This window comes from Engystomops pustulosus, chromosome 4, assembly GCF_040894005.1.
Source record: "Engystomops pustulosus chromosome 4, aEngPut4.maternal, whole genome shotgun sequence".
Lineage (NCBI taxonomy): Eukaryota > Metazoa > Chordata > Amphibia > Anura > Leptodactylidae > Engystomops > Engystomops pustulosus.
Window position 1 is genome coordinate 66,108,280 of NC_092414.1, and position 16,635 is coordinate 66,124,914.

General features: G+C 41.4%; 1 protein-coding gene across 3 annotated transcripts in view; it reads left to right on the top strand.

Annotated features, from left to right (window-relative positions):
- Positions 1-224: 224 nt before the first annotated feature.
- The window catches only part of TCERG1 (transcription elongation regulator 1), a 39,164-nt gene continuing 22,753 nt past the window's right edge, over positions 225-16,635 (top strand). Inside the window, exons 1-9 of one of the 3 annotated variants that reach the window (XM_072146139.1) lie at positions 225-412; positions 3,871-4,105; positions 4,362-4,550; positions 5,345-5,675; positions 6,589-6,828; positions 8,065-8,127; positions 9,988-10,188; positions 11,508-11,626; positions 13,899-13,987. In XM_072146139.1, the coding sequence (XP_072002240.1) occupies positions 363-412; positions 3,871-4,105; positions 4,362-4,550; positions 5,345-5,675; positions 6,589-6,828; positions 8,065-8,127; positions 9,988-10,188; positions 11,508-11,626; positions 13,899-13,987 (1,517 nt within the window). In that variant the 5' untranslated portion in view covers positions 225-362. Of the gene's footprint in view, positions 413-435; positions 500-3,870; positions 4,106-4,361; positions 4,551-5,344; positions 5,676-6,588; positions 6,829-8,064; positions 8,128-9,987; positions 10,189-11,507; positions 11,627-13,898; positions 13,988-16,635 lie in introns of those variants that run through there. The other 2 variants (XM_072146140.1, XM_072146141.1) reach the window with 2 other exon arrangements.

Consider the following 16,635-nt stretch of genomic DNA (forward strand, 5'->3'; position numbering starts at 1 on the left):
TATATGCGCCGCATGTGGTGCTCATATTTAACGTTACTATTATATAGTCTTCTCTTATCTATCACGCGGCAAATCTAAACCATGGAACTTAGAAGCCACATATGTAATAATCGAAGCGTGGACCCCGCGCATGCGCCTCGCCGCCTCCAGTAGGGGGCAGCAGAGCGCGGGCTCCTCGTCATCCCCGCACACACAGCGCGCGCGTCCTGTAACAACTTCCTCTCCCGGAAGCCGTTGCTCGCGCTCACCCGGAACCCCAAGTGATTGACATCTCCTTCAGCCAATGATAGCGGCGCTGTGTCAGTCAGGTGGTTCGTCTGTATGTGGGTGGAGAAGCTGAGAGGTTGTCGGTTGTTCCTGTAATGGCGGAACGCGGGGACTCCGATGCCGAGCGATACAATAACGACATTAGGTATATGGGACGGGGCTTGCGCCTGCGTAGTGGGCTACATATGTGCCGTATACGCGGTGTATACGTAGGCATAGGGCCGTGAGTGAGGTAACCTGCGGTGCCCATGTGTGTGGCACAGGCTTTTTTTTTTTTGTATCTGAGCCCTGGAGAGGCCGGTGCCCTGAGGATATACAGTGCTGGTCGTACTATAGGGGCTGCCATCAGGACGTGTACATACACCTGTCTGTATGTCATCTGTGTAAAGACCTCGCATGGTGACTATACAGAGATAAGCGGCGCCACATGGACGCTGCTCTGTCACACACTGCCTGTAATTGGCTGAGTGGGATGTCCTGTGTATATTATAGGACTTTTATATTTCTAGATCATCAATAACCATATAAATATAGATGAGAGAGATATCCTGTGTATACACATGGGATGTGAGCTGTCACATAGAGACAGATTACAACTGTCCAATCTGTGGGACCCGGTGGTCAGACATGGAGTCACACATGTGTCCCGCAGCTGTGCTCATTCCCTGTGCTGTACTCAGGGTCACCTAGTGCACACAGGAGTGCAATGTGGGGGTCATTGTGCTGAATCCGGGGGACAGGTGACATATTAATATCTTGGCACAACCCCTTTAATGTTGTTTAGTCTTGTAGATTTGACTAGATGGACAGAGTCAAGGAAACTGATGAAAACAACAAAAAAAAGTTAAAAATGCGCTTTGACAATGGTAGATAAAAAATGAAAAAAAACAACAACTTTTTTTCAATCCAAAAGATAAAATAGTGACCTCTCTTAGGAAAGTATTCGGTAATGCGTTTCGCACAAAAACATTTGGTAGTCCTTACTCGTACCTCACAGCATGGCCGGTCAGACACTTGGGTACTTGCAATCAGATCGGTGGGCACCAGCACAAAACCTTTTTTTTTTTTCTCTCCTATTTTCAAGGAAGCTGTGTCTGACAGGAGGCTTTTATTTTCACTGGCAATGTCTCTGATATCATATGACCCTTCAAAGGGAACCTGTCACCAGCTTTTACCCACTTTAACTAGCATGCACTATGGCTATGAAAAAGAGCAGAGGTGCGTAGAGTTAAAAGGCTGTGAGAGAGGTTCCCCTATTTTTGTTTCTATAATACTTGGGACCATGTTTTTGTGTCATCTTAAAGATAAGAATCACTTCTTTTAAACTACATCAGGTCTGTGGTTCTGTTTCTAAATAGATATACAGACAGTCATAGTTGGAAATGCAAGATACAGATAAAATCCAGTTTCAGAAAGTGTGGGACATTTATCAGGGCTTGTATGGCGTAAAAAACTGGCGTACAAGCCCTGTCAAGTGTCCCCCAAAATTAGGGGAACCGCCAGTAAATACGATTATTTTCCCCCCTTTTTTTGTTAAACTCTTATTAAAGAAAAGAGAAAATTGGCACTTACAAGTGTTACATCACAATGGCATTGCCTACATGTACATCTCAGTGGCATCAAAGACAAATTGCGTACAAATGCAAGTTGTGCACAGAAATAACATAAAAAAAAATAGTGGTGCACACACAGACGTCAGTCTCCTCTTACAAGACTACATGTTACATCAAGCACCCTTTTACGTCGTCACCACACCACGTGGGACACCGCCAGGGCACCTGCGCATTCGCAACATTCATCTTTTACGGCTGAAAGATCAGTCTGCGGTGGATCCGTACAATAATGTTCCCCTATGTCTCTTACTGTATCTTTGGTTCTGTAGCTCACAGAACCACAAGCCTGATGCAATCTGAAAGATTATATTTTTATCTTTAATATAGTAGCAAATATTCCAGCTACTATAGAACTGAAGATAGTGGTGTCTAAAGTGACACTCCCACGGCAACCTCTAAATTTGAGACTCAGCCAAAATCTGACTTTTCTCGTCTTGTTTTCACTCCACTTTGAAGGAGCTTTTTTTTAAAGGTAAACAGTGGATATTTCACATAAGATGGAATTCTAGAAAGGGCATTTCATACCCTACCTGAAAGCACTGGTAGTTTAGTGGGGTAAAATCTAGCGACAAAGCCCCTTTTTCATTGCTGTTGAGTAAATGGTTGTCTTTTTGTCATCTCTTCTCATTGTCTTTTTGTCATCTCTTCTCATTGTCTTGGCAGCAGGTGAATTTCTAATAGTTTTATCCACTAGTTTTAATTGAAGCATTTATGAAAGTGACTCCTGCAGGACCCAAAAGTGTATTCAACATATATCTCCCTTCATGTACTGTAGAGCTCCCTAAATTTCAGGTGCACCACTTCACTGAAGCCAAATACAATATATAGGTGCAGAAATAGAGAAAAATTTGAGGTTAGAAAAAAGCAGAAACCTGGAAGAGCTCATAATGAGTAGTAGAAGTAAGACACACCATTACCTATGACTAAGGAGGTCTCCTCTACAGAATTGAGATACCTGGTGGCCCTTAAAGGGGTTGTCCCACAAACAAAGTTAAGTAGATAGGGCCTAATTTGGTGATGGTGGGGTTCTCCGTGTTGAGACCCCCACAGATCATGAGAACGAGGGGTCCAATGGGGGCCCAGGTACCTCAGTCGGACCCTTCGTCGATCCCGGAGATTAATGGAGCAGATGGCCGCACGTGACCATTCTGCTCCATACATATTAATGGAGCTTATGGAAATTGCCGAGAGCCGCACATGTTGAGTTCTCTGGTACTGGGTGAGAATTGGAACGACCAAGAATAGGTTTAAGTTTTCCTCAGGGACACAAGGCTTAGACAAAGTGCCAAGTAATCCTCCGCTGTGTGTATGAGCCCATAGAAATACAAACGTCAGCAAAGCCCGCAGCCAGCACACCTAAGGAACATACGGTCATGTGCATGAGGGCTCAGCTGTTTGCACTTGTAGCACTCCAGTTTAATAATGCATTGTAACAGCTGAAGAGAGATTTGCCCAATTAAACAGCTGTTAACACTTGCATTTACAAAACCGTTTACGCATGCGTTAATGGTTGCGTTTTGTAAGCGCATGTGTTAACAGATGTTTAATTAGGCAAATCTCTCTTCAGCTGTTGCAATGCGTTAAACGTGACATGTGACTGTACCCTCAGGCTCGCTGCGCACAACCTGCTTGGACAGATGCAGTGGGATAGGACTGCTGTTCATGATTGCAGGGTGGAAGTGACTATACGTCACTTTGATGCAGCAAGTCCTACACCCAACCCTGTGCTCAGTCCATGAAATGCCACCAGCCAAGTTCTGTTACACGGTCCGAGCACTGTAAAATATTTACTCTCAGCACGGGACAGAGTAGCAGGATTGTTTACTCTAGACTTTGGCCTTACCAGCTTATTGTTAGTTCTGTACTCTAATAGGCTAAAAATAAATGGTTGTGTGCTTTGCTAAATATTTAGAAGACAAATGATTTCTTAAAGTTTTATTTTAAATACAATATATAAAGAATCTTTAACTTTTCCAATTTTACCTTTTAGGATGGCACAGCAGCAGCAACAGCCAGGATTGCGGTTTCGTGGCCCCACACCACCGCCTGCTGCTGTTTTGAGGGGCCCTCCTCCTCTTTTACGTCCACCACCTCCATTTGGCATGATGCGGGGACCTCCACCACCTCCACGTCATCCCTTTGGAAGACCTCCCTTTGACCCAAATATGCCACCCATCCCACCGCCTGGTGGTATTCCTCCTCCCTTAGGACCTCCACATCTACAGGTAAAAACCTATTTATGCAATTGTTTTGTTAAGCTTATAAATCTTCATCTTAATTCCCTTTTAAGCCCTCCTGAGGAAACAATACCTAAAAGGATCCAATGCAAACAGATTAACATACTTAATCCGTACCGTTGTCGTTTGTCTGAAGTTCAGATTTTTGTTAAAATTGTTTGGAGTAGTGCAAAACATTGAGTAACTTTGCTTTTTATTATAAAATAACATTTTTTTAAAACATTCTCATGTTCTCTTTACCCAGCGACCTCCTTTTATGCCCCCACATATTGGCAGTATGCCCCCTCCTGGGATGCTCTTCCCACCTGGAATGCCACCTGTGTCTTCACCTGCCTCTGTTACTAATCCTAGTCCCAACACTGCTCCAACACAAGCTCCAACGTTGCCTCCAAATGAGGAAATATGGGTGGAGAACAAGACACCAGATGGAAAGGTGAGTCCACTGCAGTAACATTTCAATACCTTCCTTCCTATGTTTTATAAAGAAAAATGTATATGAGCTTAGTGCTACACAAGTCATCCTTTGTATAATGGTAATACTGGATTGTCGTTCAGGTCAATAACTTTATTAATTAACCCTCACCTGTTGAAAGCAGAGAGGCTGCGCCATATATAGGGCTGAATATAAGACATGTCCTATATTTTGCAGCGTGGCTTGCACACTGTGCGGTGGTATATTTTGCCATTCAAATAAACGACTGTATTTTCCATTAAAGGGAACCCGTCACCTCCAATCAGCGAAATAAATGCCATATAGTAACTTATAGAAGACACAGGTACATGAGTTTCAGACTGCACTGGCCTAAAGCTGGGGACGGCGGGGAGAGGCAGGGGTCTGAGCCACAGTGGTACAGCTTGACTCGATCCGAAAATTCTTTCAATAAATGAAAGGCGACATGGGGAATAAGTTGTTTTTTTAAACCACAGCAGCTGAACCGCTGCAGAAGGCAGATTAAACTCTTTAGAAGTATTGAGACAACTTTACAGCCTTCTTTACTGGTACTGTCTGTGGTTTAATTAGTTGTTTGGAGTTGACAGGTTCCCTTTAAAGTCAAAGGGGCTGTGTGCTAGCGGTATAAAAATGTTATGATGTGGCTGGTAAAAGGCCAAATGTCAACTGTTTGTGTGCAAGTGGCCTAAATCACATTGTTAAATGTTGTGTCTAGGTGCTTAAATTTCTTTTAGATCTATGAGGTCTGGTTAAAGCATCCATTTGTCTCTCTTTAGGCTTATTTCTATAATGCTCGTACCCGTGAGTCTTCATGGACTAAGCCTGATGGTGTAAAAGTCATCCAGCAGTCAGAGTTGACTCCACTGATGACAGCCCCAGTACAGACTCAAGCTCAAGTTGTCCAGGTACAAGTAGCTCAGGCTCAAGCCGCTCAAGTTCAGGGACAAGGTCAAGTGCAGACCCAGGCCACTCATGCACAGGCTGTCTCAGGTGCCTCTCCAACTACTAGTAGTCCATCATTGATGGTATCATCATCTGCAGCTTCATCAACCCAGTCATCCTCAACAAGTACTAGCACATCAACTTCTATGTCACAGGTGGTGCCTAGTAAGTATTTGAGTTCCCTTTTTACACATGCTAAGCACGTTTATTGTGAAGTCAAGGAATAAAACTGCTCGATTCTGCTTGTGCCAAAATCTAAATGGTCTTATTTGGCCAAACCTGCACTGTGCCTAAACAGACACTGTTATTAAACGAGTGCAATTACAATTGGGGAATATCCTGCCAAAATCACATGTAGTATTTAGATTGTAAATGCTAAAAGTCCTTCAGTTGTAGTAAAGTGTCCCATTCCTGATGGAGCACTTGGAATGAACTCCTTCTACGCTCATTTGGCTTACAGCCTTGGCTTTGCATTCAGTGAGTGGAGAATGAGGTGGTAAGTGTTTTTTGTGTTTTGTTGTTCCTCTTAAAGGAAATCTACCACTAGTTGATACTAAAAGGACACTACATATAGTTACCTATAGCTCTCTTGATGCTGGTTCTTTAATGTTGACATTTCGGGATCGCTGTAAGAAAGAATCAACTACAGCATGCCAGGTGCGTTGCGTTAATTATTCACGCCTCCGTTATAGATGCCTCCCTTTTCCAGCATGGAGAGGGAGGTGACTTCACTAGAAAGGCGTGAATTCAAGCCTTTGCTGTGATAGATACCTACTTCTCCCATGCTGAAGATAAAGGTGACGTCGCACAAGAGGCGTGAATAACTAGCAGCCCGGAGAGCTGGACATCACTCCTGGCGCTCTGTAGCTGGTTTTGAGAACTTTGTTTACAGTGGTCCCTGCGTGTCAACATTGAAGACCAGTGCAGGGATCGTGGAGACTATGGCTAAAGGTAAGTATGGGTAGTTTCATTTTACTACCAACTAGTGCTAGATTTCCTTTATTACATGCTGTAAGAGCTTGCACAATACTTGCATCATTTCCATCAGTGTCACAATGTTTCATTTTTTGCCAAATAGGTTCTTCTGCAAGTGATCCATCTCATAGTATTACTGCGACAACAGCATCTTCAGTCAGTGTTGCAGCTTCTCTGTCCACAGTCTCTTCAGTGCAGACTCTTTCTCAGCAGCTGTCCCAAACGTTGCCCCCTACCGTTCCTCATGCTTTACCACAACCCACCGCAGCAATTCCAGCTTTCCCTCCAGTTATGGTACCTCCGTTTCGTGTTCCAATTCCTGGCATGCCCATACCCCTACCAGGTAATGTATCAGTCATTTTGCTCCATGTATCTGTTCTTCTCCTCGGTGCTTTGACTATCTTATTTCACAATCTTTCTTGTTCCAGTGTTTTCATTAGTATATAAATGATGAGAAGTGTTGATAAATACTAAAATGGTGCAAAGAGGTGGATTTACAGCAACACAGGCTCCATCTAGGGGGTTGAAAACCAGGTTTTTGGCATATCAGTCATGAAGGTCATTTTAAGTTTTACTCGTGAATAGGTATAAAGCCAGCAAAGTCTCTAATAGGTTATGGCATGCTGTAAAGGTGGCAGTACTCAGTGCATCCCATGTGGAGAATTTGAGGACTGGTAATAGTGACTTGATGACAAGAGGAGGAGCCCAATGTGCTAAATGCAGACATTGAGGTATCAGAGTGTTTGGCAATTTCATATTTCTGCCAAGGTTGTCATGGACTCGTCTGTCAGCACAGTCTCAGGACTTTATATATGTCAAAAAACATGTCACTCGGTAAACTTATTGGGTTAGTTTATTAGAGTTTCTGGTAAACATTGTATAATGGGGGTAACCTAATGGGGATATCATTTATGAAAACTTGCAATACTTAAAATTAACTGCAGAGGGCAGCATTGTAGCGTGTACCGGCTCCAGAAATTGTGCAACAAACTGGTGGAGTTCAGGAATTGCAGGACCCACCATTGTAGTGATCCTAGTGAAACACATATGGGGTCAGCTGTTGGGAACAAGTCCTAAATCTCATTAGTTAAAATACTACATTACCTATTCCATAGGAGCATGAATATGGGTCTTAAAATGTTACTGCTTCTGCCACATCCTATTTATAGAGGTCTGTTATTTAAGGTTGTGGGAGAACTACCATGAATGTTCATGTGGAAGGGCACCAGAAAATGCTGGTGTTGCATTGGATAAATGACCACAGACCCCAAATGGACCATTTTCTTTGTATGCACTGGGGGCTTCACTGAAATCCAGCTCTTCAGCATGAGCTTACATGCAAATCAGGGCTAGTGATGTGTTCTTTACACTGTCATTGATGCCTGATAGTGCCTCTCTTTAACCCATGTAAGGCTGCATTCTCCATTTGAGTTAATACACAATGCGTGCAGTTCTGCAATTTCACACAAGGTTGAGTTTTCTCCTGTTGATTTATTGATGTAATGTGTACAGTGCCCAGCCCCACTAAAAGCAGACAGTCATAGCTGTGTTCAATTCTGTTTGCATATCCATTTTACAGGTGTAGCAATGATGCAAATAGTAAGCTGCCCGTATGTAAAGACAGTGGCTACTACCAAAACCGGTAATGTTTTAATAAAGTTTTAGTTTGTTATTGTCTGGCATGATATTGAATGTTGATGTACCTCATACCCTTATTTGCCCATGTAGTGTATATGCACCCCTTCCCTACCCTGCAGCACATCAGTATAGTGACTTAGGTACAGTCAATTTTGTCGTCATGACTTAAAGGTTTTTTCACACTTGCTTTAGTTATCTTTTAGACTTCTTGTTGTGACTTCTTCCTGCATGTATATGTGTTTGTGTGTCTTAGAGTTAAAGCATGATTCCACTTTCTAAAAGAAATTGAAAATCTAGTATATTTTGATGGCAGTATGCTAAAATAGTCCCGCACCTCATGCGTGTCACTTATATCAATATATTTCGATGGAAGGCTTTAAATGATTTCATTTAGAAAGTGGCCTTGTCCTTCTTCTGCCTGAACTTGTTGTGTGATATAACATGCACCATGATGTGTGTAAAATATATATATATATATATGTGCACTTTGTTCTTTCCTGTGTTGTTTGATAATGCAATGACATGGCTTGATTTTAAATAAAGGGGTTGGCCACTAATAAGAAAGTTTGCCCTGGTAAACTTTTGGTGCAGTCTGTACGAGTCCTTGGTTATACAGCCTGCCGACAGTAAGACTTGGGAATTTCTTGCTGTCCCGTATCCTGCCGACTTTCAGCAGATGGAGTGAGCTGTAGAGTTACTACTATAGGGACACCCCATCTGTGATTACCACTGCTATTCAGTGGTTTGAGGGGTGTAGGAATATATTTGGCACAACATTCTAGCCACTGACGTTGTAGTGGTATTCACTGAGAGGGCTTCCACGGACTGTAATTTCAACACGAAAGTCAAGCTCTCCTCACCTCTGAACACCTCCTCCCCTGTGAGGATATCTGGTTAGTGATGTCTCTGGATGCAGGATCGCAAATTACAGTGAATGGGGTATTCTGAGGCAGGAAAAGCTTGACTTCTGTGTTAAACTATCCACCTCCTTGCCTTTATAAAACCAATTTACGCCTCACTTTAAAGTTGATTTTCTGGATGATGCCACCAGAACAGGCCATGAAAGAAAAGTCATCTTGAAGCTTTTTAGTTGCTTGATAACATAGTGGTAGGGGCTTACTAGGTCTATTTCTGATGACTGATTCGATTTAATGTGTTCACAGCAGTAAACTGCTTTGTTGGACTTTCATCAGTATGTATCTGTAGAGGTGATCCCCTATCAAAGGACACCTGACTTACAGACGATCCCTAGTTACAGACAGACCTCTCTGACCACCATGACCTGTGAAGCTCTCTGGATGCTTTACTCTTCTCCCAGGCTGCAATAATCGGCTGTAGGGTGTCTATAATGAAGCTTTATTTATAATCATAGGTGCAAGTACTGCTAAAAATTTTGAAAATCCAATGTCACTGGGACAATTTTTTTATTTTTTTGGTTTCGAGCTACAATTATAAAATATACAGTTTCAACTGCAGAACAAACATAAAGAACCTATCTTGTACGTAATCCGGAGACTGCCTATATTATATTCACTTCAAGGTCATAGCCTAACGTTTATAAGAAAGGAGAAGAGAAAAAATTACCATCTCTGGCATTGTAGAGCACTTTATTTTTCTATGATTTCTACCAGACTATGGATAAGTCATTTTACTGCACCAAAGTACATGTGAAAAACTGATATGCTTTTTTTTGTAATATACACAGTATTGTTCTAAAAGTATTGTTCTCAGATGTTTAATCAAACCGTGCCAATGTCTCTGCATTCTGTATGTTCATCCGGTTATAAAGCAGCTTCTTCAATATTATAGAACTGATCCACACATCTTCGGTTTTTCTAAACTTGTCTTGTATAAATGTCTGTAGGTGTCTTGCCAGGAATTGCTCCGCCAATTGTTCCAATGATCCACCCTCAAGTGGCCCTCGCTGCTTCTCCTGCGACATTGGCAGGAGCAACAATACTGACAGAGTGGTCTGAATATAAAACTGCTGATGGTAAAACCTACTACTATAATAACCGCACGCTGGAATCCACATGGGACAAACCTCAGGAACTGAAAGAGAAGGGTAAGGGGATCTTTTTATGTGCTTTGTCTTGTCTTGTCTAAATATCTTCTAGAGACTCTCTACGTGATGCCTTGTTATGGGCTACATGACTCTGACTATCTGCTTATTTTGCAGGAATAGAAAGTTATGTAAAATGTTTGGTGCTACAAATCTTGTATGAGGACAGTGGCTGCTTCTTCTGACTTTTACTAAATACTTGCATTGGCTATAATATAACAATTTTGGAGCATCTTTTCTTAGAGCTGTGTGTTTCTAGAATTTTTTATTCTGTGGAACCTGCTAATATTTTCTAAAACAGACCTGTCCTGAGAGCTGATGGATCCTGTTCAAAGAATAGTATTGTACCCCTTATACACTACCATAAATGGTATATCTGAAAGCTTTTGCAAGGTGTGCTATGCTTCCTGTGACTTATTTGATCTTTTCCAGTTCTGCCTACACGAAGGTCCACAAACTAGATAATTTCTACACCAGGCAGCCATTGAATGTACAGGTCATATGTTTTTCACCGTCCATTGCACCGACCTTATCAAAGAGATGCACAGCACGCACTACTCTCATCCAAGTTGTGTGTGAAACTACAAAACTGCTATGCCGCCCTATTGCAGTGAGTTTTTTTATGCACATGTTTCAGGAAAGTGGCTCAGAGCTGTGAAAATCTCTCAACTCTGATGACACTAGTACTACAAAAAAAAAAGGGAGGATCAAATAGCACTAAAGTGACCAAATCTAAATCTGTTCAAAGCTGACGTTGTAGTTCAGAGTTCGGTTCCAGCCACCACACCTGGACATATTGCTTGATTAGCGGCCAAACAGCCAATCTAGCAAATGAACGCCCCTAGCTTCTTGCCATGGCTAGGGGCGGTCATTTGCCAGATTGGCTGTTCTGCTGCCAATCAAGCAATATGTCTGGGTCGGGCGGCTGAACTCAAACAAGGGCATCGGATTCGCTCATCTCTTGGCATTTGTGGGCTTGCCAAAAGTGGTTTTACAATGAAACAGTTTTATATGCTAAGTGGCCAAATCCATCTTCATCTAGAATATAACTTTTAATAAAAAAAAAAATACACTTATTTCTTTCAATTGTTTTTCGGAACTAAAACGTTAACAATTTTAATGAGATACTGGGAGATTGTAGACACAAACCCTGTTTTTTGGAATTAATTCACACGTGGAAGATGTGTTGCAGGTGTTTCTGTGCTGAATGTCTCTCTGGATTCTTTTGCTTGCTGCTAAAACGGCCTCTTTTGGACAAAGGAAGCCACTGATGCAGAGCAATATCAAGAATATTTCATCCATGTTCCATATGTTTTCTCTAGATAAGGAAGTGGAGAAACTTAAAGAACCCATTAAGACAGAACCTGCTGTAGAAGAGCCCCAGCCGATGGAGGCTGAGGAAGAAGTGCCAAAAGAAGAACCTCCAAAGGAAATAAAGGAGGTAAAGCCTACAGTGACTTGGTACTGTGTTTTTTAATTCCTCTTTGAGGTTGTTGGGATGTGTATTTAATGCTTTTCCTTCGTGCATGCACTATATAGTGTTTATAACTATAGTATTTCTATATTCTTGACACAAACTTAACACTACTGAAATGTCTCTGAGACATAGGGGGATATTTATCATACGCCGCTGCTCTTTCGCAGAACGATACATCGAGGCCTCTTGATGTATCCGGAGGGGTCCTGCGCAATGTTTATTTCTGCAACGGGCCCTGCCTGGCGTAGACCTAAACGAAGCCGGCTGACGAGGCACAGAGACCCTGTTAAATATCCCCCATAGACAGGAAAATTGGACTGTTGTTCCTTAATCTTTACAAATTCTTGTGTTCACATTGAAATATACTGAATCCTGTACAATATATCGAATCTGTCAAAGTTGCAAGGTCAATTCCATGTAAAGGACCTATAAACTAAGTTTCCCCTGCACAGTAGTGTGCATCATGGCCTGATTGACGTGTTCGTTCATTCTCAGAATTTGAGGTTCCTAGAGGTGAGGCCCGCACTGACACAACTTAGCAATGTGCAATTGTTGTTAGTACTCTATGCAGAAAACTAAATTATTGCATATTCTGTATTTTTGCTACTTTTAAGGTGCTGCTTTGTAACACAATTTTATACTTTCACTTTTGGTACAGGAAAAGGGCAAAATGCTATTTGTTTCACGGACTCCTTATCTCCTGCAGGAACAAAGAATCCCCGATCTTTACCCCCCCCCCCCTTCCTTCCCTCGCAATTGTATTTGAGTAACTTTCTAGTTATCCATGATTAACAGTAATCAAATTTTTATAACCAGACTAACCACACATGATCAGCATGGCTTCCATTCCTTTATTTCCTAATGTAGAAAACTTGATAAAGGGGATTTCCAGATCAAAACTATTAATGATCTAATATGTGAATGGGAATTTAGAGTGCCCTAAAGATAAGCCCCCATAGCAGTAGTGCCTGCAGCCTCTCTTCACACAGATGAAAGCTGGAAGTGGCTAGCCTTCTGTAGGGTCTCATGCGCTTCAGAGCTTAGAGTACTGCTGCTGGTTTTATCTGAAAGCAAAAGCCTGGGTGGCAGATGTAGCGGAACACCTGTAACTCTTTTGTATCGAATCCTGATGCACATTGGGAACGTTTACGAAAAGTGTCTGAAATGTAGTGAAAAGGTAGACCAGCCTTGGGCCTGCTGCAAGCCCGATACCACAGACAGTTTTGTACAGAACAGGACTTCCTGTCTGCTTGTCAGACTTCAGGGCTGGCACTGTAACAGTAAATGCAGAGGGGAAGTCCTTGCATCATATTTCTGTATAATACAAGGACTCCCGTCCTGTGCATTGTGTGCCACCCGTGTGATCAGGTTCCGGTATGGGCCTGTGTCCATAGGCTGCACACAATCTGGTGCCTTTTTCTTTAAACTGCACCAGTTTTATAACTTGGCATCAGCCCTAATACTAATAAAAATGGCACATTTTAAGACTGTCCAGTCTAACTTTGCATCTTCTTAACATTGTAATTTTAGGTCCTGCATTCAGTACTGGCTTATCGCTTAAAGCATCTTTATAGCCGTCCAAACTCTCTTCTGATTGAGATCTTGTTTCCCCTCACATACATAGCAAGTGATATGCTAAAGTTCTGGCTATCAATAAAGCGAGTTTGCTGCATTATCTTTGTATTTTACTTCTATGGCCTTTAATTTTGAGTTATCCTGGAGATGGAGAGGATATTCTATTGGGCACTGATTGAAATACTGCATGTTACTATGAAATTATCAGCACAAATTGCCCGGGTACAGAAAGGGATAGAAAAATAAGAGGATACTCTTGGTGCTTGCGGGGAGGACGTCTGTGTAATCCAAAGAAGAAAAAGCAAAGCACTCTCAAAGAACGTGAAATTAGTTTTTTTTTTTTTTTTATTATTATTTACATATATACATTATGCTATTTCTTATGTCAAGTCAGCAGGTGCTGATTTCATATGACAATATGGCCCATGTTATTCGTACTGTCTCTGGTGACATAGTGGATATGCAGTGAAGAGAATATAACACTATTTTTTTTCTTATGTCACTCGGGGACTGTTCCTGTATTAGCAGACATTCACATGCAGCAGTGACATAATCACTTTAGTACAATTATTGTAATTCGCCAGACATACTTAGATTCATGATTTGAGTGCCATCCTTTCTACAGACTCCTTTATGAATCCACTTCTGTTTTATTTATCAGGAGCCAAAAGAAGAAGAAATGACGGAGGAGGAAAAAGCTGCCCAAAAAGCCCGGCCAGTGGCTACCACACCAATTCCTGGCACCCCATGGTACTTATGCCCCAAAGCCTGTTTTCTTGCCAATGTTTGCAGGGACATTTGTGTTAGTCCTGGATTTTACATCTATACAGGCAAGGGCTTTAATTTTGTTACATTATTTGCTTGTGTTTGGTAAGAAGATTGTTATATCTGCCGGGTGATACATTTCCTCAGATACTTCAAAGCTCTCACGATTTTGCTGCAAACATATTAAATATAAATTCTTGACATACTAGTTTTACAGGACCTCCACTTGTAGCAAAGCTTTAAAAGTAGCAGAGGCCACAACTCTCCATAGAGTTTTGGCTATTCAGTTTCATGTTAATACTGGCACAGAAAATAATCAAATCTAGGGGTTTGTTCTCCCCACGTCTGTCCATTTTTTTTCTGTTGTAAAGCCTTTACTCATATCTTGTCTGGGTAATACTCCAACATATATTTTAGTTTAACCTGGCTACATGTAAATGACCATGAGCTTAAAGGGAACCTGTCAACAGAGACCTCATTTTCACTAAACACAGGTTACAGAAGCCCATTACACCTGAAGTGCAAATATGTCTTCCTGCTTTCTCTAAGTAACTGCATTACAATATAATTGTGTTCTATAACTCACCGGGTATCCTGACAGAATCCTCTGTGTAGTTGCAGGGGTTGGGCTTTGGTTGCGCAGGTTGCAGCACAAACAAGTCACATGTTGTTTTATGAAATGCATCCAAACCAAAGCCCTAGGACTCAGAGGATTATGTTGGGTGCAAGGTAAGTTATAACACACAATTATATTGTACAGGCAGCCCCTGGGTTATGTACAGCATAGGTTCTGTGGGTTTGTTCTTGAGTTGAATTTGTATGTAAGTCTGAACTGTATATTTTATAATTGTAACCCCAGGCAAATGTTTTTTGGTCTGTGACAATTGGATTTTAAAAATGTTGAGTTGTCATAAGAACCAGGATTAACACTAAAGCTTAATTGCAGACACCTTAGATAACGGCTAGAGCTGTTATTGTATCCTAGGGCTGAAGTACAGTAAATTGCCAACATCCTGTTTTTCCATTTGTAACTAGGGGTCATCTGTTAGTCTGGCGTTCTTAAGTAGGGGACCACCTCTAATGCAATTACTTCGAGAAAGCAGTCTTTAGAAACCTGTCTTTAGTGAAAATGAGGTCCCTGTTGACAGGTTCCCCTTAAAACTGCAACAATGGGAAGATTTTAGCCCCTTTTGGCTGTGTGGAAATGGAGGGGGGAGCAATGTTCACCATCCTCCTCTCCGTAGGAGCTGAGCGGCAGCACTTCAAATCAGGGCAGGTATTTGCGGTGTGGCCACACGGCTTGGTCATAATGTACTCGCCGCACTATCACTTTGCATGATAGATATTAATGGTGGCTGTGAACTAGCTGCCATTTTTGCAGGTAGATTGCAGCCTTGTTTATGGTTAAGTGCATGAGCCTTAAGGGTTTACATAGTCCATCAGAAGGCATTGACCTACTTGTTCACCTAATTACATACAAATAAAGAGCATGTAGCAATATATTTTGCAGGATGTCCATGTATACAATGTAGTGTAGTCAAGGGTAAAACCCGATCACTTGTATCTTTTGTATTTGCATAAGCAAATTCCTGTTGATCTGTGACTACCAAGCCAACTATGCAGAGGTCCAAAATGAACAAACATCATGAAAATGTAATGTGCACTTAGTATGTTGTGAAAAATAGTTTTTTCCTCCCAAATCTAACCTTCCATACATTGACGCCTATGGGGAATAGAAGGTAAATTGAGATTGTAAAGGAAACCACAGGTGTGAACTAATCTGACCTAAATGTAAAAGCAAAGTTAAATCTACTAATCTTTAAACTTTCTGCATTAACATTGTGAGATTAGGCTGTTAGGGACAGTTTCACACTTGTAACAATGTAATTGCATGTTTAGCAACATCCTTCATCTTGGAAAGTGTCCCTTTTATTAGTGACAACCTTTCCTGTATGTAGGTGCATTCAATGGTGACCTACGACACTTCTACACATGGAAGTAGGGATATAAATAGATTTGATCAATCTACTTTAATATTTTGCAGATCCGACCATATGTTCAATGTGATTGTTTTTTTATAACCATCCTTATAGCTATTATTAATATAATTAATATTATTCACGTACAACAGGTTTTTGTCATTTTTTTTTTCACCTGATGATGGCATTTTGTGGTGGTAAAAAGTGCCACAAAGATCCAAATAAAATTAAAGCACTAAATATATTAGAAAGTTCCATTACTTTTCATGCGGCCTCTACGGAGTAAGGGCTCATGCACACAAATATTGTTTTCATTTTAACAGCTAGCACATGTTCCCCATGTACACATCTCTGGTTTCCATGGCCCCGGTGTATGAGCTGATACAGCTCTTATCTACTGTTATCGGCACATATGCAAACCTCCCAGTACAATATTGCACATTTGTGTACTGAATGCATCTGGAAAGCTCGTGGCACATATATATGTACCTTAAGATGCAAAAACTTACACTTTTTAGGTAAATAAGGCAAGAAAACTTTGGTGTATGCCCCATGACAGGTCAAAAGAAGAACCCTCCAGCCATTAGTATAATGAGAGTTTACTACAAATGTAAAGGGAGCTTTCTTGCTGACTACTATAAATTTGCACTTGAG